This window comes from Zonotrichia albicollis, chromosome 1, assembly GCF_047830755.1.
Source record: "Zonotrichia albicollis isolate bZonAlb1 chromosome 1, bZonAlb1.hap1, whole genome shotgun sequence".
NCBI classification, from domain to species: Eukaryota; Metazoa; Chordata; class Aves; order Passeriformes; family Passerellidae; genus Zonotrichia; species Zonotrichia albicollis.
In genome coordinates this window covers 69820907-69847295 of record NC_133819.1, presented here as the reverse complement: position 1 = coordinate 69847295, position 26389 = coordinate 69820907, and the positions used below count along the sequence as shown (strand labels likewise).

Here is a 26389-nt window from a genome sequence, read left to right as displayed (position 1 = left end):
GAAAGGGATTTTATATGTCTACATGCTAAATAAAGACTTAAAGTATAGTGAGACAGTAAATTATGAGAAGGGGAAGAAGAAAATAGTGCTTGACTGTAGAACCAGTGGAATTTTATCTTGTGCTCGTCACTAAATTAATACTTCCTTTATATTAATTTGTCCCTTTTGTCCAGTATTTGAGTTCTACCTACCCAATGTCTTTTCAATACCTGCCTCTCATTTTCAGTCAAACCACCAGGAAGTTCTTTTTTCCATCCAACTTGCCAGAAAAGGGCACTTTCAGTGTGGAATTAGTTGCCTATTGATTGTAAAATTAGGATGTTTTCTGGTTTTTCTGGAAGAAGCTGGAAATTGGTTATATAGTGGAAGAAAGGCCTATGCGTTAAAATTGCTTTCTCTTTTGTAGAAAGATGGGTGGGCAGGGGTTGTTGAGTGAAAATGGAGGCTCTCACCATTAGGTCACCTGAGTGCTGTCTCAAAAAGTAATTCTCTCTTTCCTCTGTCACAGTATCACTCCAGAGATGATTGCTCATCTCCCTGACAAAGTTTGAATCCCTGAGCCAAAGCACAAGCAGAATAAAGCCTTTTTCTTTTTTGTTTTTCTTTTTTCCCTCCAGGTAAATATTGTCAGAACATCTTAGAATAAAGTAGAGCAGGCTAATTTGGTCTGGTAAAGAGAAGCTATGCTGCAAGCACAAGCTACTTACAGACCTGTCCCCTTTTATGTTGGTGTTTGGTTTGGTTTTCATGGAGCTAACTGCAGAGAGGTATTCAGCTTGCATGCAGTGGTTTTTTGGTGTCCTCTGCAGTCAGTGAGGACTTCAGGCCAGAAGGCCCGTTAGACCATTTAAGTGAAATTTCTCTAAAAGGTCATAGACTTTATCCCCTTCCTCTGTAAAAAAATACACAAAAGCGAATTGGGTTGATTTAGTCAGTTAAGTTAAATATACTTAAATGTGGCCTCCTAAGCAATAAGGTTTTGTCTCCTTTTTCTACAGTCTTCTGATCCTAATGCAGGATAATACCCAACTTTTCATTCGTTATAGGCTTTCCCTTGGGACTGTGAACTGTGTTAGTAGGTGAATGTTGCTAAGGGATTGTTCTGTTGAAACATAAAGAGTTTAGCCATATGGTGTAAGCTAAGGCTTGTTATCTGGGTGACAATAACTGATCAAGTTATGTTTTTAAATAATTGTTATATTTTACTTTTATATTAAATCTCTGAAGGTATTCGGGTGGCTGCGCTTTATGATTGACTTCAGTTGTCTTTGCTTGGATTGCTCAGCTGTTCCTTCTGTTTGAGCCACAACAGCAGCTTGGCCATGTTTTAAGAGGATTGGAAAATTGATCTGGCATCATTAAAAACAACCAAACAAAAAACTCTGGCTCCCAAATGTTTGTTTGGTTGAAGCAGTTCCTCCGCCTGTTTCTGTGCGTGGCCGTACATGTTCTTGCCAGGATGACAAAGCAGGTGTGGAAGGTTATTGAAGCTGTTGAGCTTCTGAGTGATGGCCACAAATAAACAGCCTTAGTGAGCAAGTCCTGAGACAAGGGAAAAACCCTGTGTATGCCGACAGTGTTTGTGTTGGTTTTTCACTTAACATTTCTTTGAACAGTGTGATATTTAACATTTGGGAGACTGTCCACTTCCAGCTGTGAGTAGTACAAAAACAAATTTAATCTTAAACAAATCTAAGTGCCACAAGCCTTGCTTGCTGCCAGTGTCTTCCTCCTTCCTTTGCACCCGCACCGATTTCTGTCGCTGGGTGAGGGGAGCGCTCATTAAGGAAGCTTGCCTAGCTGAGGATTGCCCACTGCTTTTACAGAAATAGTTTTCTGGCAGTTTATCGACTGGCCAAGGTTGAAATCCAAGAGGTGCCACTTCAAGGGAAGAAACAGGAATATATGGCGTGTCATGTTTGAAGAGAGACAGGAGAAAATGGGTTAGATGTGGGGGGATGGTTGCAGCAATGACTTGGCTCTGTTAAAAAAAAAAAAAAAAAGAAAAAAAGAATCTGTCAAACTGCAAGCTTAATTTTCAGCTGGAACAACTCGCTGGACAGACTTGCAGTGCGACTGCACAGCTTGTTGCCCATGGCTTGAGCTGACTCAGAGCCGTGTCCCGGACTCCACCTTGAGGTCACGCAGCCGTTGCGGGATGGGCTGGGGAGCAGCGCTCCCGGGAAAGGGCTGCAGCCCTGGCACGGCACAGCCCCAGGTGCTGCGCTGCGGGATTTAGTGGCTGCTTACCCTTCCATTTCTGGGGAAAATGGCAAACTCGTGCTTGCAAGAGTGTGGGATTCCACTTACTTCTCCATGTTGCAAAACTTTTACAATTCCCTGAATTTACTTTCACCATAGCAGTTGCAAAGCTTGGTCAGACATACTGCCTTTAGTGTGCTGTGCAAGTAATGAAAATTCTGCCCCAGTGTAAGGTTTTATTTTCCTTGTCCACCTGGATTATACTGTAACTTGCTCTGAGGCGGTTGTGCAAACCCAGTTTGAAGATGCAGGGGACATACAAGTGTAGTTAAAAAGTATAATTTATTTCTAAATGTTCTGGTTATTCACTGAGTGGGCAGTGGGCAGGGAGTGGGATGAAACAGGATGTCTCCTTGTAGTTGAGCTCGCTTTAAGCTGCATTTCATTTAAAATGCTGATATTCATAAAGATTATTTTTAGCCCCTCCAATGGAATTAAAGTTCAGAGTATAATCGCTGTCAATATCTTTTGGGTAGAAAAAGCTAGGCTTTAATTACTTTTGGTTTCAGTTTCACCAGCAGGAGCAAATTATTTTCGTTTTGAGTGTGTTTACGTGAAGGTGGGAAAACTGATAAGGAAAGTAAACTGCGTTGCTCTCTAAGTCCTTCCAATATATAAATAAAAAATTGTTAGAAATGAAAAATACCCATTAATACTAAAGACTAAAAGGCCAGTGCTTTCTTATGGAAGTATTTGGAACATAGAGGTAGTAATTGAGTCAGACTTTAGAAAGTAGCTGAGTGCTTTAAGTGCCCCAAATCCAATGTTCTCAGCTCTTTGTGTGTGTGTGTAAGTCCCTTATTTTGCTTATATTAAGTAAAAATATTCTCTCATTTATTTAGGTATAGGTAATAATGAAGACTTTTATTATTTCTGTATGGTAAATATTATTATAAAATACTAGACTATTTATTCAGCATTTTAAAGACAATTTTATTGAAAAGATTTAATATACCTATTACAAATTCTGCATTTGTATGCAGTTTGAAAACATAAAATAGCTTAAAATATTGGTTATCCAGGGGTGTAGCACACAAAAATTAAAATTGCCTGAATGTACATTCAGATGACTCATTGTTTTAACAGGTGCATGTAGCAATAAGTGTTAAAGCTATACTTAGGTTCTAAACCAGTACAATTTAATAGTATTGCCAGCCACTGACATTGGTCCATCATTTACTTAAAAAACCCCAAACCAACAAATTATTAAATAAATAATTTAGAAGTAGAAAACAAGATTACAGTCAGGAAAAAAGTCTGTTGATCATTGTCTAGAAACTCAGTCCAATATATTCAAATTTATTGCTTGCCAACAATTTATTGAAAACAAACGGTGAACACTTTAGACTACTTACATGAAAGTAACTAAGTCAAATACACTTTCAGTTTGCCAATTTTTATGGAGTGCCACACTTTAGTAAGAGCAGAATCAAATTATAAAATTGTCCATTATTATTGGCCCTTCCACTCTTCCTCATTCCAACATAGTTTTAACACCCAACCTGGCCTAGACACTGGTTTCTTTACACACAGAAAAAAAATAATAAAATTCTGGTTTTGATTTTTCACAAGTTAAAAGTAAAAAAATAAAGTATACACTTAGGGATAGAAAGTTGCCACAGAAAGTTCTGTAAGGTCTACATTTTCTATTTTTAGAAGCAAGGTACATTTTCTGTAGATTAATGTGACAGAGTAATCTTCCTCTAAATGTTTAGATGCAAAGAAACCATGCACTGTTACTTCAGAGTGATTACATTAGCTGATGATTATTAACATTTTCTTGGAATTACTAATATGTGTTGGTCATTCATCATATTTTTCTAAGAAAAAGCAATTGTGTTCTCTTCAATTTTACTATTCTGACAAAAGTGAAATGATATATAAGATCACTTCCATGAAAATAATCAGCACTGATAGTTATCATTGTTTATTTCAATGTTCTACCAATGCTGGCTTTGCCAATAATATATAATCACTCTTAAGGGGAATAATGTAATAAAATAAATGTAAATATTTAATTTAAAAAGTCATACAGATTTTACTGAAAATATAAAGAAAGCAGTTTCATCTCAAAGTTATATTACTTTCAGATAAAAGTTATTGAGGTGTTTTTTAATTCCTACAATGAAAAGTCATTAGGGATAGATAGAAAACTATCATAGTGCAATAAGGCAGAGGTGAATATTCAAATGTGTGAAGATTCAGTGAAAATGCCATGAACACTAGTGGCTATTTGCTGTCACAACAAAAATACCATTCATAGTAGATTATATAGACTTCAATCATAAACCTTCTATCCATGGGGTTAAGAACAATATGAAAATTCTCTTATCTTTTGAGAGCAAAAAAATACCAGTAACGACATGTGTCTACTAGATAGGAACACTAGTAGTTGAGACAGAAATACTGAAAGAAATATTATTCTATGATTTCTTAAAAAATATGCTGTGAGTCAGACTACTGTTGTTTTGGGGCCAAAATCTGGGTGTTTTGTTCTCAATTTATTGTGACTTACAAATAAGTATTTCTTTATTCTGATAGAAGCAAACAAATCTAAGTTTTGCTTTAGTCTACAGGAGACAGGATTTAAAACAAACAAAAACCCCCAACCAACTGAAGGTATCTAAAGTATTGTGGTTTGTCTTTTGTTATGTGTTAGTTTTAATTGTTTAGAAAGTGTAAATTAGATAGGGTAGGCCAGGATGTAACATAAGTACTAGACTGGGCAGGTTGATGTTGATTGCAAGAAAAGATCTGTAAAAGGCTGAAATGAGAACTGCTTAGCAGAAAATTAAAGAAAGCAGTCACTGCTTGTCCAAGTGTTCATGACAATTTGAACTGATCTGTACTTACCTCTTTACTCTGAGGCTGAAAGTTTTGATTGACAAAGATACTCATGTAGGTATAGAAATCATTTGTAAAGCACCTGCTGCAGTACTGCATGGTGTTCTGGTTTCAGAAATCTGTCTCCTTGCTAAGTCAACATGGTCCCTAGCAAATCCATTTTAAACTGGTTGACTGCCAGATCATAAAGCAGTAATAGATTAAGGACATTCATGCTGGATTTTTTAGAAGTTTTTCACAGCCCATTGCTTTGAGGATCTGGATAATGATCTAGAGGAAAATAGAATGTAATCTCTGGTAAAATGCGTATGTGCAGAAATGGATGGATTCATAAGTGTGAGGGATGGTCTGTGCTGTGTTAATGGGGATCATTCATTAATGAGGATACATTAATGGAGCTGAAGACGCTTATCCTGACAGTGGGGTCATTCCTGCAGAATGGAGAGTGGTGCTTTGGGAAGGAGTAATTTGGTGATACAATACAGCAGCTAAAGTGCACATTGCAGTCTCCTGGTATGGACATTGGGGATCTCAAGTGGAGTTAAGTATGCTGTTACCGTGCTATGTAGCTTTTAGTGAGATGGTAGAAAATTGTATCTTATTTGAGCTTCAAATGAAAAAAGCCCCAAAACCAAGGTGAACTTACAAAGATTCAGAAAAACATGTCGAGGACAATTGCCAATATTAAAAACAAATAAGTCAAGAAACCCTGGCGTACAGCAGGAGCCTGGAGAAGCTCACTCTGTGTAGTATTTAGCAAAGGTGACTGATGGCCTGTAAGCACTTATACGGGCAAAGATTTCAGACAAAGGAGTCCTTTAGGTATACTAGGTTTTGGATGACAAAATGCAGTAACTCAGAGCTGAACTCAGGTGTATTACTTCTAGAAATATAATAAATTTAAAATTGAAGTTATCTATCAGAACAGCTTATTTTTAAGAATGTTCTTATGTCAGGGAAAAAAAAAACCTGTAAATTTTTCCAAAAAGATTCCTTTAGTTCTAGCACAATACGATGATCTGATGCAGGAATTTTGGAGCAAAATTCCTTCTCTTATACAGGAAGGCAGACTAAGTAATTGTTACTTACACAGGTAATCTAAAAAATCTGATCTGAAAAGTGGTTTTGGCATCAAGGGCACACGGTGCTCTGTTGTAATGTGCACCTGTGTTTTTGTTGGGAAGGCTGAAAAATGTGAGAGAAAGAGAAGGTTAGGGATGTAATGAGAGGATATAATAAAGATGGGTTTAAATTTTATTTTACACATAGAGAGGAGCTAAGTATGAGATTTATTAAATCAAAATATGTGATCATCCAGGCAACACATACATCTTCCATATAGCATTTAGAAAGATTTTTGCATGCTAATTGTGTGAATTAGCAACCGGCTGGGAACAATACCCTGCTATTTGTTAAAGGAGAGACAATAAAGTTCTTCTAGACAGGAAAGAATCTACATTGTTAACAGATGACCTGAAAGTTCAGCTCATTGAAAAGGCAAATATTTTGACCGGGAGAATAATTCTTCCTGTGGAGCAGTATGAGTTGCTGTGCTAAAGCTGTACAGCTATTTTTAACCATGTCACAGCTATTGAGCTTAGTCTTCAATTTAGTTCATAAACAGTGTAAAAAAGAGTAAGTCTTTCTTTTTTGATGAATGTAGAGGTGAGTATGTCAGAATCTGCCATTTTTGCAGTTTTTGTTTATTTTGTGCAATTTCTGCTTTGGTTTTAGCAGTTTGGTTGTAGATTTTTGTCACTTGTCGTCACTACCTGCTGCATTCTGTTTTGTTGAACACCAGAAACACTTGCACTGGAGTAATTGTGGGCAAAAGATGAAGTTGCATGTGCAATGAAGGTTGTTATGGTCTAGGGGGGAAAAAGTGGAGGCTCTGTAAAATCCTACTTCCTTCCAAATGACACTGAGTTTTTCAAAAGTTTGTTCTTGAACACTTCTGTGGTTTAAAAAGTTTTATTCCAGTTTTGCTTTGTGGCAGTTGTACAGCAGAATTTGAGTTTGATATGTAACTTTTGAGCTTGACTAGAATCTTTTGGATGCTTGACTTGAGCACTTGAGCATCTAAAATCTTTATTAGAAAATCTTTAATTTGATTTCCTGAATTCTAGGTTTTTCTGTTTTAAATGCTGAATTTTTAAAATTTCTTTTTCCTATGATAAAGGTCTCTGAATTACTTCAGTACTTTCTAGCAGTAAAGTTGTTGCCTAAATTATTTCTGCAGGTTAAGGTTCTTCACAAGATATGTATGTAATATAATCAATATCTTATTGAGAAATATTTGTAGTAATGAAATGCTACAAGACCTGCATGTATCATAGACTTAAGATATTTCATTTTTCAAAGACATTAGACTGGAGATTATACATACAGATAAACAGATTTTAACTGCAGTAGTGGTCATCACTGACAAGCTAATGTATCTATACAGGCAGTTTTTTGTGGCAGTCTCTGAATCTCTGATGTAAGACTTGAGACTGTGTATTGTGTATTTAGATTCTTTATGATTTCTTTGGGATATGCTGCAGATTTTATGCTCAATCTGTGTATATACATGAGTGTGTACTGCATCTTTTGGGAAGAAAACAAGCATCTTACCTCTTTACTTATCATTCCTTGCAATGTGGAAAACATGTAAGAAAAGGTGACCCAAACAGGAGAAACAACTATGAATTGCACAGAATGCAAAGCCCTATGAATTTTGTTTCTTTTTGCTTTTACTGTTAGTGACTTTACTCACTTTATCTATCAAAATGGTGAAATTGGGTCCGGCCTAATCTTTTCCTTTGCCTTTCCACCACTTCCCCACGACAATGCTAGTGTTTGTGGGACAACAGAAAGCAGGTGCAATGTACTACATTTTGTGATAACTTGATGATTTGGTGTCAAGCTGAGAACAGGCTATACTACCTTTGAATATTATTCATAGAAATGAAGTAGAAAGTATAACCACACACACAAACATTCCTTGTGTTAGGGCACATTTTAATACCTCACTGAAACTTTTTAAAGAATTACTGTGAAAAAGTCCATTTGACCAAAAAAAAGTGATACATTGTAAGTGAAATTATACTGAGTCTGCTCTGTGATACAGTTAATTGGCAATGCATAAGTGTTACCCCCCCAAAAAAAAGCAACAGAAAAAAAAAAAGAAACTTCAAATTCAGCTTCCACCAAATTATGAGGTGCTTACTCTTGCTTGCCTGATGAAGACAATATAAACAAACCAAATTTAGGTTAGCCCCGTGTTCTTATATACTAGATAAATGTAATAAAACTCAAGAACTATGCCTAAGCATCTTTTTCTTTATGGATTTTTGTACCTCATTGTAAAAATACTACTATTTACGTCACAAATTGAAACTCTCTTGATTCAGGAAATGCCAGATTAACAGTTGCCTTAATTCTCTTTATATCTAATTTGTGCTCAGACTGGATCCTAGGTCTTGTGGTCAGGGAAGAAAACCATTTGCAGTCATAATTGACAGGACTAGAAGGTGCTCAGCTAATCTACCCTTTCAGATGAGTTCAGTGGGAAGGATTCTTCCCCTTTGGTGCTCCCAGAGGAGAAGCATAAGCCATGAGCAAAAACCTGCCATGCTTAAATTCTCCTGTTTGTCCTTATTCTCAAGGACTAGGGATTCCCACATATTTCTGAGGTGATATATATTGACATCCTGCCCTTTCCTCATCTCCTCAGTTGGGTATTCCCTTTAACAGCATGTGTAGTCAGGACTCCATACAGAGACATCTTAGGGAATTTATCCACCTGAAAGGTCTCCCTCATAACCCTCAATTGTTTTTTCTTTTTTTCCCTCCTGGTTTGCTTAACAGGTAGTTTGAGGCCATGTTTTCTTCCACAAAGAGATTTATTTTAAATTTTGGCAGTCCCATGGGTATTACTTTAAACAGCTGTGAAAAAGCATCCTTGGGCTGTTAAGCTGATGACAGCTTTGGAGGTGACTTCTAAACGAGACTGCCATTGTAAAGAAACTTAATGTTTGCCATTTTTTCACTACCAACTCACTTAAAATGAATTATCTTTAAAGTGGCACGAGAGTTACATTAAAGGTACAATAACTTTGTGATAGAAATAGCAACTTTTTGTATTGGTTGCAAGCATCTAGAGTGAACTTGGTAATTAAAAACTACAGTTGTATCTACTTAAAACAAAAATGCAAAGCCTAAGTTCTCAATTTTGAAGTTAAGGAAACTTCCTAGAAATTTGACTTAAGACTGCCTGTTGTCTTATCACAAAAGAGCAGAGTTGAAGTTTACTTCTTTTATAGGATTTGCTCTTTACTCTTTGTTTTTCAGTATTTTTCTTAAATTGGAAGGGTCTGATGATTTTGTTGATTTTTTTTTTCGTTTGCATAATGAGAAAAATTATGGAGTAGAGGGACTTCTAAATAGCATTGCTATGTTTTAAATAATCAATGTTGTGATCCAGGTGTATCCAGGTGTATTGGTAAGAAGTTGGGAGATTTTTCTATAGTATCATGCCTATAATTCATAGTAATGATTTTATTTTACTTTGTCTACATGGATTCCAGTTAGTGTGCTCAACTTCATGGGATCAATTTTGTGGGCTCTTCCGTGCTTCCTAGAAGCCATTGCTCCTTGCCTTTCGCCACTTGAACTTAAGAGTACCTGTTTTTAAGACAGTAATATATTTACTGGCCATATAGCTTTTCTTGATGTGTCTTACCAGGCTTACAAAACAGCAGCAACCTGCCTACAATATATATGTTTACATCCTTCTTCAGCAGTAGCTTTGTCGATGGAAGAGTCACCAAGTCCCCCCCAGAGCATTCATCACTGCCCTCTACCTGGGGTTAGTGCCCTCTCTGGTCTGCTGGCTGAGCTGCTCATGGGAGCTCTCCTTAATCCAATTCAGTCAAATTGAGCCATGTTAGGAAAGATTTGTTATTTAAATTACTTAAGCTGATCTAGCTTATTTTGACTGACATGTTTAGGGAGTTCTTATATGTGCAGCTCAGCCAGAAGATTTGAGAAGTGGTAACCGTCAGGAGGATGTGATGATAAGCTGGGGCAGTGGGTGGCAAAGAGCAGGTCTTTCCCAGCCATGCTCAGAGTGGTTGATGTGTACTCATCTACAGCCTGAAATTTGGGAACCTGGCTTTTCTTCATGGAGCACTGTGAAGTTTTTTGAGCCATTAAAAAGGAGAAGTCTGCCTGTGCTGGTTCCTGTCTGAGTGCTCCCATTAGCCACAATTTCACCCAGAACCACCTAGAGCATATTGGCCAAGAGGCTTTGATTGTCCACTTTTGAGTGACTCCTGCCAGCATTATTTCATAGTTGAACTAAAGTGCAGGTCTCCCTCTGGTGCCTACTTTGTAAAAGCACAAGATTTTATAATTGGGCTGAGCAATTGAAAACCAACTGTATGAAAAGAGAAAGGTCTCTTTGTTGTCCTGGTAATAGCAGTTCTGAGAGCACTGACAGTAACGTTAGACAGCAGACTGGTTTTTTTCTTGTGGTACATAGTGCTAATCTGCACATACATTCAGAACTCTGTAGTCACTGTCAGCTGCAGCAGTGTTCGTCCTCTGCACCTCTTCTAACAGCAAAATCTTCCTTTTGGGAGGTTTGTTTGTTAGTATGTGGATATGTGGGTAAAGGATACCTGGATATAGGTGCATATATGGAAATAAAACCAGAAAATTTTCATCACTTTCTTACCAGTTCCTTTTAGCTGTTCATTTTTGGAAATTAGTTGACCAAACATTGATCTTTCTGATACAACCAGAATTTTCTGCTTTGATGGATTTTAATCTAATTTAAAACACTTAACCCGCTTTTGAAAAGGCTCAGACATTGGTACATTGAGAGGAGCACACCACCACACACCCCCAACAAAATAATAAAAAGTGACATCATCACTGTGGGAGGAATTTTTCATTTACATCACCTTCCACTTCAGGGTCTGTGCCCCTTTCAGAGAACCACATTTTACATTATCAGTCCTACCATTCAGGGCTATCTGTGTGTAAATTTTCCCATTCATATTCCCAAGAACACCCAGCGCAAATATTTCTCAGAAAGGTCCTGGTTGTGCCACACATCAAAAGAGCTCCATGCCGTTTGGACTTGGTACCTTCGGTTGTACCTTGCTGACACAGAGGGTACTTTGACAAGGCCTGCTGTCAGCAGGGGTGTCTCAAACCAATACAAGTGACGTGTAGGACTCAGTCCAGCAAGTTGCTATTTCCTGATACAAGCCTACTCTAAAAATGCCTCAGACAATTTTTTAGGAATACAGTTCTGGAGGAATTCTGGTTAATGTTTCAGACACATGATTTTTTGATCCTTTGTTGTAAACCACCATGTGTCTAAACCCTTCCCTGGTATGAGAAACAAAGCAACATAAAAGAACAAGTTTGGACTGCCCAGCATGAGCAGGGTCAGGTTGATGTTCAGAAATGATAAGCTGAAGGCAGCCCCCCATCAGGTCACCTGTCTGATACAGTCTTACAGCACAGCCTAATCCTGCGTTTGAAGCTTGCCTGGGTGTTCCTCTGGGGACATTGTCCTGCTTGGCTGAGGCTTAGGATGCTTAGTTCTAAAGCAGAGGGACAAGGAACCCTGTGGGACAGGATTTATTGTGAGGAGTCCAGTCTTCTTGGGATGTTGATTGCTGTCTGTGTGGGGGACAAATTGGCAGTCCTGGAAAGAAGCCAGGTGATCTTTTTACTTGTTCTTTGGAAATCTGCAGAGGATGATGATGATCAGGTTCTTTGGGGGTTTGTATGAGGACTGGGGTGATGTCAGTCTTAAGTCTCCCTGTAATTCTCTACTGTCTGGATGTAAAACTACTGTTTCTCCTGCCTGTTAGGCCATAGTTTTTGTATGCATTAAGTCAATACTCTAGCGGGGATGGAGGGAGGAGATGACATTTGTTTTTTGGGGATTTTATTCCACTGTGGTGGAATAATGTGTTTTTATGGCTGGATGTGAATCAGGTCCAGAAATTCAGCTAAAATATAAATATTATCCTTCTCTGCTGAATTACAGCAGAATTAGCTCTATGAATGAGTACAGTATGCATCTGTTCAATCACTATACCAGTGTCCTTTTTCCCTTTTTTTTTTTTTTAACTAAAAAAAAAAAGTCCCTAAAAGGAGCAAAGCAAGGAAGAGCAGGTAGCAGGTCACCCAGAGGAATGCTTTTCTGCAAATTGCATTCAAGGGCTTCTGTTCATTCCCAGTAGAATGGATTCTCAGCTTGAGCATCTGGCTGTAAATGGTCCTTGTCACGTCCTCTTGTCACGTATTTTTCAAAGTTTTTTCATAGAAAAGAAAACAAAGTGTTGAAGAAAGTCTTTCACACTTTCCTCATCTGCTTTCAAAAGGAATAAATTGGCCTCAAAATGCTTTGTAATTGTGTTGTTCTCCAAGGCAGGTCAGTGACCTCCTCTAAGAGCAAGTCAGAGTACTAGATTACATCCTCACTGCTAGCACTTAGTACCTCCTTAAATTCTGCCCTTGAGTTTAAACATCCTCCGAAAGAAATACTATCTGTGTCCCAGTGGCAGCAAATGTACATGGAGAGGTGGCAAAAACTGCCTGGAAGGCTCTCAGTTTTCCAGTGTTATAAATAATTGTTTTGTCCTGGTAGCTCAGCCAGTTTATGAAATAAACAGGGCCAGGAGACTTCTTCTCCTTTTTAATGCCTTTATTAAAAGTGACCAGCTCAGGATCGCGCAGCTCGGCGGGGCTGCAGTCCCCGTCGTGTCTCCCAGGGCGACTCAGAGGAGGAGGACACGGGCAGCTCTGTCCACCAGGGGCAGAGCCGGGGAATCAGGTACTCGTGGGAGCCTTTCGGGCGTGGTGATCCCTTCGTTGTTCGTTTTCTCTGTTCCTTCCTGCCCACTCCCGGTTTCGGGACGACTCCCGTGCTCAGGACGAGAGGGGCTCCGAAGGTGTTCAGCATCTCTGCAGGCTCAGCACTCGGCTCCTCACGTCCAGACATCAATCCAATCTCTCAACTCTTATTTGGCTCGTTGTTTTTGGGGTCTTCTCCGTGCGTTTGGAGCCGTAGTCCCCCACAGCATGCTGCTCCTGGAGTCACTTTGCATAACCCCCCCCCCCCAGGTGTCTTCTCCTCGCTGTTCGGGAAGGTCCCCGCCCGGTACTGGCTCGGGGAAGCGCCATTGCCTCGCCCCAGCCCGGGCTTTTACTGATACAAAACCAGCCATCAACAACAACGACCCGGAATTAACATAACACAAGCAGCAGCCCAGCAATAGTCGTAGCTTTTTTCTCACAGAAAAAAATCAACTGAATTTTTGTTCATAACAGTTTATAGGGCTTTTGAACCTTACTCCCCTATTTCCTTCCCAAGAAAACTTCATTTTTTCAAGTAACTGCTTTAAGAATTTGTTTGTTTATAAGCTTCCAGAGTAGAAGCTTGATTCTCTGATTCTTGGAATCAGAGAAACCTGCTGTAGAATACCGTGTTCTCAAAATGCACTCAGTGCTGTGAAAGAATATTGCTCAAAAAAACCTTCCTAATAAAGAAGGCACAGAAGATTGATGGAAAGTACCTAAATCTCTGTCAGTGCCAGATTATGGGAAAGATTGAGGAAATGTAATTGTCCATCTACCAGTTTATACCTATACTAGATCCTTAAACTTGGAATCACAGTAAGAATTGCACTGCAAGACAAATAATGAAAACCATTCTTTTATGTTGAGAATTCCAATTCAGACCTTAAATGGCTGCTAGGGGGGAAGGAGGTGTTCCAAATATATTGCACAACTGTAAAGATACCTCAAAATATCCAAAAGCTTTTCTTGACAAAAAACAACACCTTTCTGGAAGGCAATACTTAAGGAAGATTGTTTCAATGCTGTCCAGTTTCACTGTGCAGAAATAATTCTTGTTTAGCCTGAGAGAAAAACTTAGTGGTGTACTTCTGTTTCTCAAAATCGCCCTTTTCCAATTTTTTTTTTTTCAGAATTGCTTAAATTACATTTACACACATCTTGAGCAGATGAGTTTTGTGTAGACTTCAGTGAAATTTGAGTGTGACTTGTAGTCTGAGCCCATTTGCTAGACCACAATCTTCACTGGAGCTTAAGTACATATTTGATCCTTCGTGAATACTGAGTGTAGCCAGGAACTTGTGTCTCAAACCCCTGGGCTGTGGAGCATCAGCCAGGCAACTGCTGTGCTCACAGGGCTGTAGCCCACTTCTTCAACCACAGTGTTTTTCCAGCTTTTCCATTGGGCCATTTTGCTCCCACCTTCTACTCCAGGTCACTTGTGAATCTGTTATTGCATGCAGTGCTAAAAAGTCACCTACTTGTCTCTTTGGTGACACTTCTGCTGTACAATACTGTCTATGTGCAACCTTCATACCCTTTGTGCTATCCTAATCCTCACCTTCTTTTTTCTTGGCTTCTTTCACACTGTTCCCTCTTCTCTTCTGCTTGAATCCTTATTCTCAAAAAATATTTCCTTACGCCGTTATTTAAAAAATGCCACCTATTCTTCCACCTTAAGAACTGAACACAGCATGAGATTTGGAGTTGTCTTTTATGCTCTTTTTCTGAGTGTACAGTATTTGTACACTCTGTTGACCCTCTTGTACTCTTTACTCTTTTCTTTCTCTTACTGTATTTTCAATCTTTTTGGATCAACGATGTAACTGAGGGCTTACCAGCAGGATTTCAAGTTGTTTGTCAGGTGCCAAGCTGAGCATTTTTTTAGATTCCCTCTGGTGTCACAGTACGATCTGGTTCTTGTGAGTTTGATGCATTAGTGTTGTTGGTAGTCAGCAAAATCTCAAATTGCATTGGTGTGATTGAACCACAACGCTAAGTACAAAGCTAGGTATTTAAAATTGAAACAATTCAGAATAAAGTAAATGCTAATGTCTTGCTAAGTAGTAGGATGTCCATTTATGTTTTCTAAAAGAATACAGAGCCAATCCTGCAACTTTTACTTATGTGGAAAATGCATACTCAAGCAAACCAGCCATTGTTTAGACTGGGTATTATTTTTTTCCCAAACAGTTTTAAGATATATTCAAAAAATTGTTTGTTTTCTCACATGTGAAACCTGTCCATAATGTTTAGGCCAGAAGTAGTTAAAAAGGCATGCATGTATTGGATACACTTCATAATAATATGGAAAAGAAGCTTCTGTTGATTCATAGATCTGAAACTGGTTATCTGAACAAATCCTCATTACTCTGCTTGGGGCTCCTGATGTTCCTTGACATACTTCCCTGGTCGCTTCCTAGGTTTAAATAGCTGTCCCCAGCTGCTGTGCATTAGCAGATCCTCACTGCTAGTCTAAAAACTTGGCCAAAACTGTTCTTTAAATTTAGAATTTGTTCTGAGTTTAATTTAGGCAATGTTTACTACTGAAACTTCTCTTTCTCTGGAGAGAGGCTCAGGCAGTGAAGTAATAACATTTAACAGATATAGTAACTCTTATGTAGCTGTAAGAAAACTGAATCTGAGGAATTAAACAGAATTATTCTTTACAGAACATTAAGGTAAGGATATTATGCTAAATAAGCAAAACTATGCAGATTATAAAAATCTGAATAAGTAATGATATGATTAGGTGTATTTTAAATAAGTATTGAACTTCATTGAAAAACTTACTTAAAATATGATACATCCAATAAAGGCTGAACTCTCTATAACTTGCCAAGGTACAGGAAACAGCAGAAAAATATACTGTGCATTTTTCTACCATAGAACCTGCATCACTGAATGAGTTGTGGGCAGGTAAATTTAGGTTACCTAATCCATTCTTAGCAGTAGTGGCAAACCTTTTCTAGATGCACATCTTCCTTCCAGATTATTCAGCTGTCAATAGAATAACTTACTTAAAGCTTGAAAAACATTTTTCATTGCAGAAATCATTGTCTTAGATATTCCTATCTAAATAAAAGAATAGGTATGGGTTCAGATGTTTTACTTCCAAAATCTTGAAGCATAGACGCAAATCCAAGTTTAGCTCCCTGCTACTGATTATCTTCTTAAAATGATTTATAATTAAGTAATGTTAATTAAATTTTAAAAATCAAGTATTTAAGTGCGTGACCTATTTTAGTTAAATAACCTATTTATTTAGTTAAATTATTTGTTAAATAATACTAAAATAAACAATCAGAAATGTAAGCTTCATTGTAGCAAGATTTTAGTTTATATCCTTTTAAAATATATATAAATAAAACCCTGAGTTTCCTTAATTCTTTAAGGTCTAAGAATGATGCATTTCCTGACTGAATAAATAAGCAGTTAAATCTTTTCACACCTTTAACATCACACTGTGTTGTCCTGTTCAGAAAAACCTACCAACTATGCTTAAAAGATGGAATTTATAATTTTGATTATACAACGCCAACCATCAAAAGTGGACCTTTCCTTAAAATGTAGGATGTAGCTGCTGTTAAAATGTAAGATTCAAACCAGCAGAAAACCTTGATTGAAACCAGGATTACATCTGTGGTGGTCTTAGGTTGTTTGTGGTGGTTTGGGATTTTTTTAATTCCAGTGAATCTGTTCTGCCACTCCCATGCCTCTGAATTTATTCGTTCTTATTAAAGCACCTTCTGGTGCAGCAGGGAAGGATGTACCTGTAAAGAAGAACGGAACAAACTGAATCATAAAGGATTTGTTCCCAAAATGTAATGAAAGAGAAACAAAACTGGATCTCGAATCTTTGGAAGCTGCAGATATGGCTGAAGAGGAGTAAAAAGATTATTGAACTGAACCAGAGAAGCAGCTCTCGCTAAATTGATTTGATTCATTCCCATTGTGTGTGTGTGTCCTGGGCAGTTGAAAGGAATAGGAAAGAAGGTGGGAACAAAATTGAGTTAAAGTAAATTTGATTAGTGGCTAGATGAAGAAAAGAATAGAGTGGGAAAAGTAAATTTAAAAAGCAGGTTGAGCAAGAGCTAGCTGAACTTTGTTCTAGCCCTTTTGCAGTACCTGAATTCTACTTTATTTTCTCCTTTAAAGTTGGCTTTCTATTTGGTGTGGTTTAGTTTATTTCTAATTCTCTGTCTGCAGTTGTTACTTTAAGAGGTTTTTTTTTTTTCTGATAACCACATCAAAAAACCCCCACCAAACTCAATTCGAACTTAATTGAGAAAGCAAATGTGGCGTTAACTGCTCATCAAAGTGTAGGATGACTCGGGAGTCCGGAGACTCTTGGATTGAAAATGTCCTCAATTACAGGGGGCTGGACCCGGCTATCCAGACAATAGAGGATGGAGCTCAGTGGCTTCCAGGTGCATTTCAGCTGCACCTTTGAGTCTGAGCTGAATGGGGACTTTTGGAGGTCTCCCTTTTGACCCAGCCCAAGCTCCAGTTTCCTGCCTTGTTTGAGCTGCTTTGAAGTCATGAGACACTTCGGAGAGCTGGTGAGTTTTATAGCATTTTTAAGAAGTATGGGGGGGAGTAAAAATTTCCTATGTCCTCCCTCTGAGATCAGATGAACTCCAGTGCTGCTCCTAAGGGAAGGGTCTGGGACACCCTCGGGGTGGGAGCAGTAGGACTGGGTAATAGTTTACTTTACTTGTCGGGAAACTTCCCTAATAGGAGAACCTGAGAAATAGTGATGTGGTGAAATGACCTTCTTTAAGCTTTGACTTGATTTGCTGAATCGGTAGGACCATTGCAACATTTAAAAAATGTATTTAATATTCTATGGGCTCAGTTAGTAGGGGGCAGTTGATTGTGGGGAGGAAGAGAGGAAAAGAAGATAGGGGAGATAAAATCAGGCTGTAAGACTTGTTGAGAAAGTGAGACAAAATGTTCCAAAGGTATTTGCACAAGAACAATTGTAATTGATCGCTCAGTGGTGCTGTTTCTCAAGATCATAAGCACTGTGAAATGGCATCAAGGAGAAGGGAGAAATTGCAATTCCAGGGAAGAGCTGCCTTCGGTGGGAACTATATCTGATGCCTGCAAAGGCCATCAAACCCAACAACGAGGTCTCTGAGCTGCACCCAGCTATCCTTTGTAAAGACCTTTTTCTCTGCTTTGGTTCTCTCTTCTACTTACTGGCAAAGTTCTTCGTTTCAAAGTAAAACAAAAAAACTTTATGATGCATCTTAGCTGGCAGAAAAAATAATTAAAGGAAAATAATCCAGTTATTTCTCATAATAAATAGCTTTCCACTGATTAAAGTAATTAAAGTGATTTTTCAGGAGCTGTAATATCCTTATGAGTGATATGAGTGTTGGGAAAACGTAACAGTGAAATTATGACGGTCTGTTTTGGTTATTGTTTATCATTTACTTGCAACACAACAGTTTACCTGTAAGCATCTTTAGACCTTCTTTCTGTTCCATCAGCCCTAAATGAAACAGCTAAGATTAATGTTTTGTGGGCATAAGTTAGCACAGATGCCACTTTTCCTGCACCTGGCTGCTCCTTCCTGCTCCTCTGCATGGCACAGATTTTGAGCAATAGTGATGCAACATGATACTGGAAACAAAGTGTAAAATTTTTTTTTGTCTGTTGTGACATTTTAAACTTGATTGTGTTTCCCCAGCTGGTTTGTTGTGTAGATAAAAAACCCTGTGCTAGTGTTGGGGGACGCTCTAAAGAGCACCAGCGGCCATTGCAAAAGGAAAATTGTATTAGATACCATTGCTCAGTTATCGTGATACTTTTAACTTATTCTTATGAAAGTGTGTGTGGTGGGGGGTTGTGTTTTACTTTAAAGGCAAGCCTTTTCCTTGCCGCAGGTCCCTGGCATTGGTATCCCAGGTATGCGATTGCCTGAATATCACCTTGTGTTAGGGTATCATTGAATTCCTTTGAGGGTGTGAAGTGCTGAGACTGGCTGGAACACCTCCCCTTTGGGGTGGGTAATCCGGATTTGTGTGGTGGCTTTCTGCTCCTAGAAGTATTGTTTTCAGGTCCTCTGCCTGACAGGAAGCTAATTAACCTTCAAACATCAAGGTCCTCATGAAACATTTCTGTGAAGAGCTAGCTAATACTTCGAATTTTCAACATGGAATTTCTGACAAACGCGATTTGGTTTTTTTGAAGGGTTTGGGAGGAGCCTTAGGGGCGGCTGGGGGCATTTTTCTGGGTGGAAGTCAGTTGAAATTAACTTCTTAATAGTAGAAATTCTCATGGTTTTTGGAAATGTTGACATTGAGCTGAGTTTTGATCCTTCAACCTGCATTTTGCCTCTGTGGCATATCATCTTCAAGGTGCTGTTGTTTAGGAGCCTTAGTGTGTTATTTACCCAAAAGAATTAGAAGCTTTGGCCAGGTTATTTTTCCCAGAACATGCAGTTTTGTCTCTCTTGTGCTTCCTGGATGGGCAGGTGGGAATTATTGCCTTCATAATGTGAGGAAATGCATAATTTTGTGAGGAAGGACTTATGATTCTATGAAAGGTGGGGGCTTTAGGAGCTCCAAAGAGAGGCCATCATGCCGACTTTTCTAGGAAAAGGAAGTTAAATTGGTTTTGAATTACATTAAAGCAGAGTGCATTAAGTTGCTGTAAATGTCATGTTGAGATGTTACAACTTGTATCAGACAAAGAATGAAAAAATGTCTTATGATATTATTGATCAGAGAAAATAAAATTTTCTCTGATCAATAAGAATATTTCATAGAATTGCAATTTCTCTTGATAAAATTGATTTAATGAAAACAGCCTCACTGATAAGAAAATATTTCATTAGAAAAATTCCTGAAACAGTTACATTTAATAACAAGTTGTCTTTATGTTCCCTACACTTTCCAAACTGCCTCTGTAACTCAGACTCTGAAATGGCACTGGTCTGCATGAAACTGAAAATAAGGACTACTACTCCAGTTCAAGCACCTGATTAATCTGCTGGTGGCCTTAGCTTTTCCATAAAGCTTCTTTACCCTACGGTCAGTGAAGTGTTAATCTTTATCTTTATACTTCTTAAAAATGCCAGGTAGCTTTTGATATAAGAAGTGCTCTGCTGGACTAGCCCAGAATTCCACCTAGGTAGCAATGAATGGATAAAGAATAATAAGAGAGCACAGAGTGAGTCTTCCTTTGGCATGCCCTTCTTGTCACTGGGGAGCAGCAATTTAAGAGCTTCCTGAGTTATGGTCTGCACTTAATGTTTACTAATCTGTAATGGATCTGTAGATCCTGAATTTGTCTAGTTGCTCCATTATGCAATGGGACAGTAAATTCTGCAACTTAGCTGTGTTTTAATTGGTTGGGGGTTTTTTCCCACTTAAGTATTCCCTACTTTTTTGTTGTTGTTATTATTATAGGAAGTATAGGAAACGTTTCCTTTTCATTTTCCTGTTCATCATACCATACACCTCTTAACTGAAGAGTCAGTCTGTTTTGGTTTTCCTTGTTTGGAAACTGATAGTTCTTGCTACTGGAGATCATCTGTTCTCAAAAAAAAAAGATGGAAATACAATTGTACATGTGATGTGGATGGTATTTGAGTTTACACCATGCAGTTCCTTAGAAATTGAGGCAAACTTCAAAAATTTCTTTAATTATGCTTTAGGATTTTCCAAGTTGGAAAAAGGTCTGATCCCCAGAGTTCAGCATTTTTGTATTTGTGATGAGTGGTTTAAACAAGATGAAGCCCATGGCAAACAGGTAGTACAAAAAAAGATAGTACATTAAGTTTCTTTGAGGAGAAGATGGGGAGAACTGAAATAAGTTTGGACAAAACATAAAAGAAAAGCACCTTCAGAAGGCCACTGGTCCTCATAAAGATCTGTTTAGAGGCTTTGAGATGTCAGTCTTGTTTTGGCAGAGGATTCAGTTTTACACATAGGGTAGTGTAGCTCATGTTGCCATTCCTTGCAAGTGTCAGAAGTTTCAAAAAGAAGCCCCTCAGAGTACCCTCCGTTGTAGGAAGTTAGAGTGTAAAGTTGTCATGTCAGTCCAGTCCCACCAGTATGAAACAGGCATTTCCATTCCGTAGACATATAAATTTTAAATACTGCCAGCAGAACCTTAATTTCAGTTGTTAGCTTAGCAAAGTCTTGAAGATTTTCACTTTAATTCTGAATGTCACTACTTTCATTCTTCAGAACTAGCTCCAAAGTCTTTGATAGAGAGAATCTCAGCACTTGAATGTGGAAAGCTGTGAAGGTGTAAGAGAATCATCCTGAGGTATGCAGCAGTGATCTTGGGTGTAAGGAGGCAGATTGAAACAGTGACTTTATGGCTGGCCGTGGGAGAAAGCTCAGACTGCTTCTAATACACACGTTACTCAGCAAAAGGGCTGTTGCTCTCAAAATGTTAAACTGAAAAAAAAAGAAAAGGCAAAATAAATGTGCTTTAGCAGTCGTTGGTCTGTGACAGTATATCTGTTTCATATCCTGTGTACGGGACTAGTGTAAAGGGAAAAAAGCAGCCTGTTTTAAGTTCAGGTGCTGGTAGCAGGATTCTCTAAGGCACACACCAATGCATGCAGAATCCTTTATAGAAATAAACCATTTCCCCCAGATTTCTTTTTCGAAGTGACACTGAGTGTTTACGTATTGTGGAAACTGAAATGAAATTTCACATCCATCAGTAGCTTGAGATTTAAAGAGTTGTCTGTTTCACTTCCCTTTTTCCTGCCTTCTGTGAGATGTCACAGACTTATGGAAGTGTCAGAAGAATAATTTATTTCAGAAATTGGCATCTGACTATCTCGATTTAAAAATTTTTAAAAAGCTTGGCTCAAATGCTTTTCAAGTTCAGAAGCAGTCATGCATTGTTTTTCTTTGTGAAACACAACTCTGAATGAAGATTCCACTTGGGCCCTTGAATAATTATTTCTAAATGTGAGATGGCGAGTTAAAATCACATTGTGTCTATAGACCAAAAATAAAACCCTTTACTTAACCCTTCTTGTTCTTATGGCAAAAACTAAAACTAAGATGCTTGCAATTTTTTGTTTATTTGTTTTCTGGATGGGAATAGTTGAAGTTTTACTTACTCTCTGCTTTAGTTGTTAGAAAGCAAGACTTATTTAAACATGCAGTAGTCAATATAAGGAATACAGAAGAAATAAATAGAAGGAGAAATGAAGTCCTAATCCTTTGTTTTGACACCACATTGTACTTGATTTCTGCGAAAAGATTCATGTCATAAAACAAATAATTAAAGACTTTGGGTAGAAAAGTTTTTGAAGGTGAGTGACTTTTCAGAGCTCTTGATATCCTCATGTAATTGGAGACATTTTAAAAACAAGATATAAAAGACAAACATGCAGACAACAAATTGAGAGGTTTTAATTCATACATTCCCAATACTTTAAAAATGTAATTAATTAGTCTTTAAGAATTCTTGATTATGCATTTAATTATATATGATACTTGTATACAATTTGTAGTTATTTTCATGCATATAAACTCAGTATTCAGTCTTTAAAGTGATCTCCAAAAATAATGCATTCCTTCAGATAATTCCCTCACCTCTGGGATTTTTTTCAGGTTAAGGCACCTGGGGTAAATTTCCTCTCTGTTCATGACAAACCCATATAATCCATGCTGCTATGGAACTGCATCAGTTTTCACCATAATTCCACATTCTATTATTCAAAAAAAACTTATCACTTCTGTATCTCCACTTCCTTTTTTTCTTTGCTCTGTCTCACTTGCATCACATAAGGGGATGATTACACAATAAACCAGCTGAAAGCCAAAACAATTTGGATGTATTTAACTTTAGGGAGATTCATTCACCAGTTTAATTTGTAACATTGCTACTTTTTGGAAAAGGAAGGAATCAGCTATGTTCCTCACAGTAACGGAGCCAAGTTGTTCCGGATTCAACAGAATATGAAACAAAGATGTTTGTTTTCATGGATTATAATTATGAAAATTAGGAAGGAGGGGTTTTTGAAGACCTTGTCTGTTCAGAGGAAAAAGCCCTAAATAAATATTACATTCCTCCAGAAATTATGTTAATGCATTCCTACTATGCCTTAAAAGAAAGAAAAAATGAAGAGAAAAACACTTTTTTAAAGAAAAAAGTTAAAAGAGCTATTAAAGGGTATTTAACTTTACCTAATACTTAACTGTTTTATTTGAGCTAAAAAAATCTCTTTCCCATTGATGGCATGACTAATGTCACTCAATATTATAAAAAGCATAGGTTTAAAATGAAAATCTAAATTAGTCAGTGATATATGAAGAATCATAGAATAATTTCCTTTTGGAGAAACTTTAAATATCATGTAGTTCTAACCCTGTAGCTGTGGGAGTTCCTTCCTTCCTTTCACTAGGCCAGGCTGCTCAAAGCCCTGTCCAGCCTGGTCATGAACCAGGGACTGGGGACTGAAACTTCCCTGGGCCAAATTCTTAATAATCAAACTGTCTCTTACCCAAATTTCGCTTCATTCAGTTTGTACTCCTTACTCCTTGTCCTATCCCTCTCCAGCCTCTCTAGGGCCCTTTCAGATAGTGGGAGGCTGCTACAAGATCTCCATGCAATCTTCTCTTCTACAGGCTGAGTTCTCCTCAATCAAGATTTCAAAGGATCTAGAGGGAAAGCCGTATGAAGAGTGGCTGAGGCCACTTGGTCTGTTCATCCTGGAGAAGAGGAAACTGAGGGGTGATCTCACAGCAGTCTACACCTTCCTTACAAGGGGAAGAGAAGGGCCAGACACTGATCTCTTCCCTGTGGTGCCTAGTGACAGGAATGGCCTGGAGGTCTGTCAGGGGAGGTTTAGGTTGGATATTACAAAAATTTTCTTCACCCAGAGGGTGGTTGGGGCACTGGAGCAGCATCCCCAGGGAAGTGGTCACAGCCCCAAGCCTGGCAGAGTTCAAGAAATGTACTGACAGTGCTCTCAGGTACATGGTGTGAGCACAGCCAGGAATTGGAGTTGATGACCCTTCCGGCTGAGGATATTCTGTGATAACCTCCTCAGCCTGTTCTCTTAGCTTCTCCAGTCCTCTTATCAATTTTGTGACCTTCCTCTGAACTTGTTCCAACAGTTCCATCTCCTTCTGTTGAGAGCCCCAGCACTGTACTCAGTGTTCCAGGTGGTGTCTCATGAGAAAAGCACAGAGTGGAAGAATCACCTCCATCAGCCTTTTAGCCAGTCTCCTTTGGATGCAGCCCAGGGCAACACTTTCTTTCTGGGCTGTGACACCAGTCAGCTCATGTTGAGTTTTTTGTCAGCCACCCCCACCAAGTTCTTCTCCTCAGGGCTGCTCCCAATCACTTCTCTGCCCAACCTGTGGATGTTCTGGGATTGCCCTGACCCATGTGTAGGACCATGCCCTTGATTTTGTTAAACCTCAGGAAGTTTGCACAAGCCCAGCTCTCCAGCCTGTCTGGGTCCCTCTGGATGCCATCCCTTTCTCTCCTGCATACCAGCTGCCCCACACAGCTCAGTGACATCAGTGAACTTGTTGAGGGTGCCCTTGGTCCCACTGTCCATGCCACTGACAAAGATATTGACCAGCACTGGCCCCAGCACAGACCCCTCAGGGACACCACTTGTCACTGATCTCCTCATGGACATGGGGCCATCCTGCCAGTGCTTTACCCACTGAATGGTCTGGCCATTATCCATATCTTGGTGACTGATTAGTAATTATAAAAATAGCCAGGAAAAATCTGAATTTTTGGGTTACTCAAGTAGCAAGGTGTGGAAGATGCAGTCTCATGAGCTACATGATAAAGTACAGTCGTCTGGACACTGTACTTTCCTATTTTCAGGAAATCCATTTACACACACGCTAATGCTTTGGATTGCATCCAAATTTGTGCATTTGTTTTAGAGACTAAATTCTGTTCTCTGTACCACTCCTGTAACAGTAACTATTTGAATTCATTTAGTTTAATTTTTAGTAACTATAGAGATAAGATGAAATCTTGGGCTGAGTATACTATGGTGCTAAAGTATTTAAAATGCTATCCAAAATGATCACAGAAGACCTCTTTTATACAAGCATGTTTTTTAAAGTTATTCTTTAAAATATAATCAAGTCAGTCACTAGCTATTTTGAATTTACAGATGGTACAGGGCATTGACAAATGACAAATGACTAGATTAATTAGCAGCACCTGATAAAAGGGAGAGTATCTGTTTTAATGAAGATTCTGAATTCCAAATGTTTTTAAAATGTGACTATTTCTATCAAACACTTGACAAGGAATTTGCAGTACAAATTCTTTGGATACACTAATAATGCTAAGTATTAAGATATGTATAGAAAAAAAAGGAGTTCTCACCTGTCCTTCCAGGAAAATTTTAAAGAAATGAAAATATGCTTTTATATTTCAATGTTACTGTAACTGGGTTATGAAAAAATAACTATGATGCCATAGTCCTGTAATTTGGAAACTTGCTTCTAAGTGAATTATCTCTGTTTTACGGAGGCAGGATTACCAAGGTTAGAAGTTTGGGAGCCAACTGGCTCAACCTTGGCTGAGTGACCGTGAATTTGAGGACTTCTTTGTGCAAAGAAACCAACTGGCATTGCTTCTGTAGGAAAGAGGTTTTGTAGCTGTCTCTGAAGGGTCGCTCCCTGCTAGTGACACTGGCCTGTGGTGACTGTTTCTCAGTGCAAGCAACTGTAAATAATGCTTATATTGCAATGTGAAGATAATGTTCTATAAATTCTCTCGTTCTCTTTGTGGTATTACTTTGGATATCAGTGTTTTCTGAATGGAGAAAGAGCAATATGGCTAGGGTATTAGATATAAAAAACAGCTCTTAATTTAAAAAGTGTTCATGATTACATTGTATTTACACTGACTTAAGGTATGAAAAGACACAGTGGAGGGGAAGATAGATGCCAGTGTATTACATGCCTAAGTCTTGATTCTCCATGCATACCTTAAGTTAGTGAATTTGTCTCTTTTATAAAGAAGGAGGTGAGACAGTTGTTTATTCTCTACACTATAGAAATAATTTTAGATTTATCATTGAAATAACTAAGGCCAAAAGAAAAGTTTGGGTCTAAATTGAAATACCTTCTATATAATAAAATCTGGTTTTTTGTGAACAGTTGCTGTACTGTGAACAACTGCTTAGATTGAAGTGAACGTGATGATTTTTAATTTTTTTTTAATAAGTGTTATTTTGCAGAGTGTTTTGCAAATTACTTGAATCTGGAGAAATGTGTAAGGATTTAATACACCATTACCTTATAAAATTATGAGGAAAGTAATCCTCAAGGCATATTTTGGAGAGCAAATTGTGATGTGGGATTAGGAAAAGCACTGCAAATAGCAATATCAGATTCACACAGGGACAGAGAGAAAGGAATAAAAAGCACCTGAAAGTGAAGGAGACAGC

The 26389-nt window shown here is 38.3% G+C and overlaps 1 protein-coding gene across 4 annotated transcripts in view; it reads left to right on the top strand.

Annotated features, from left to right (window-relative positions):
- The window catches only part of CDYL (chromodomain Y like), a 104845-nt gene that overhangs the window by 11254 nt on the left and 67202 nt on the right, over positions 1-26389 (top strand). Inside the window, exon 2 of one of the 4 annotated variants that reach the window (XM_026790208.2) lies at positions 17347-17531. The exons of the other annotated variants lie outside the window; for them this stretch is intronic. Within the exon in view, the coding sequence (XP_026646009.1) occupies positions 17511-17531 (21 nt within the window). The 5' untranslated portion in view covers positions 17347-17510. The remainder of the gene's footprint in view (positions 1-17346; positions 17532-26389) is intronic. 4 annotated transcript variants of the gene reach the window in all.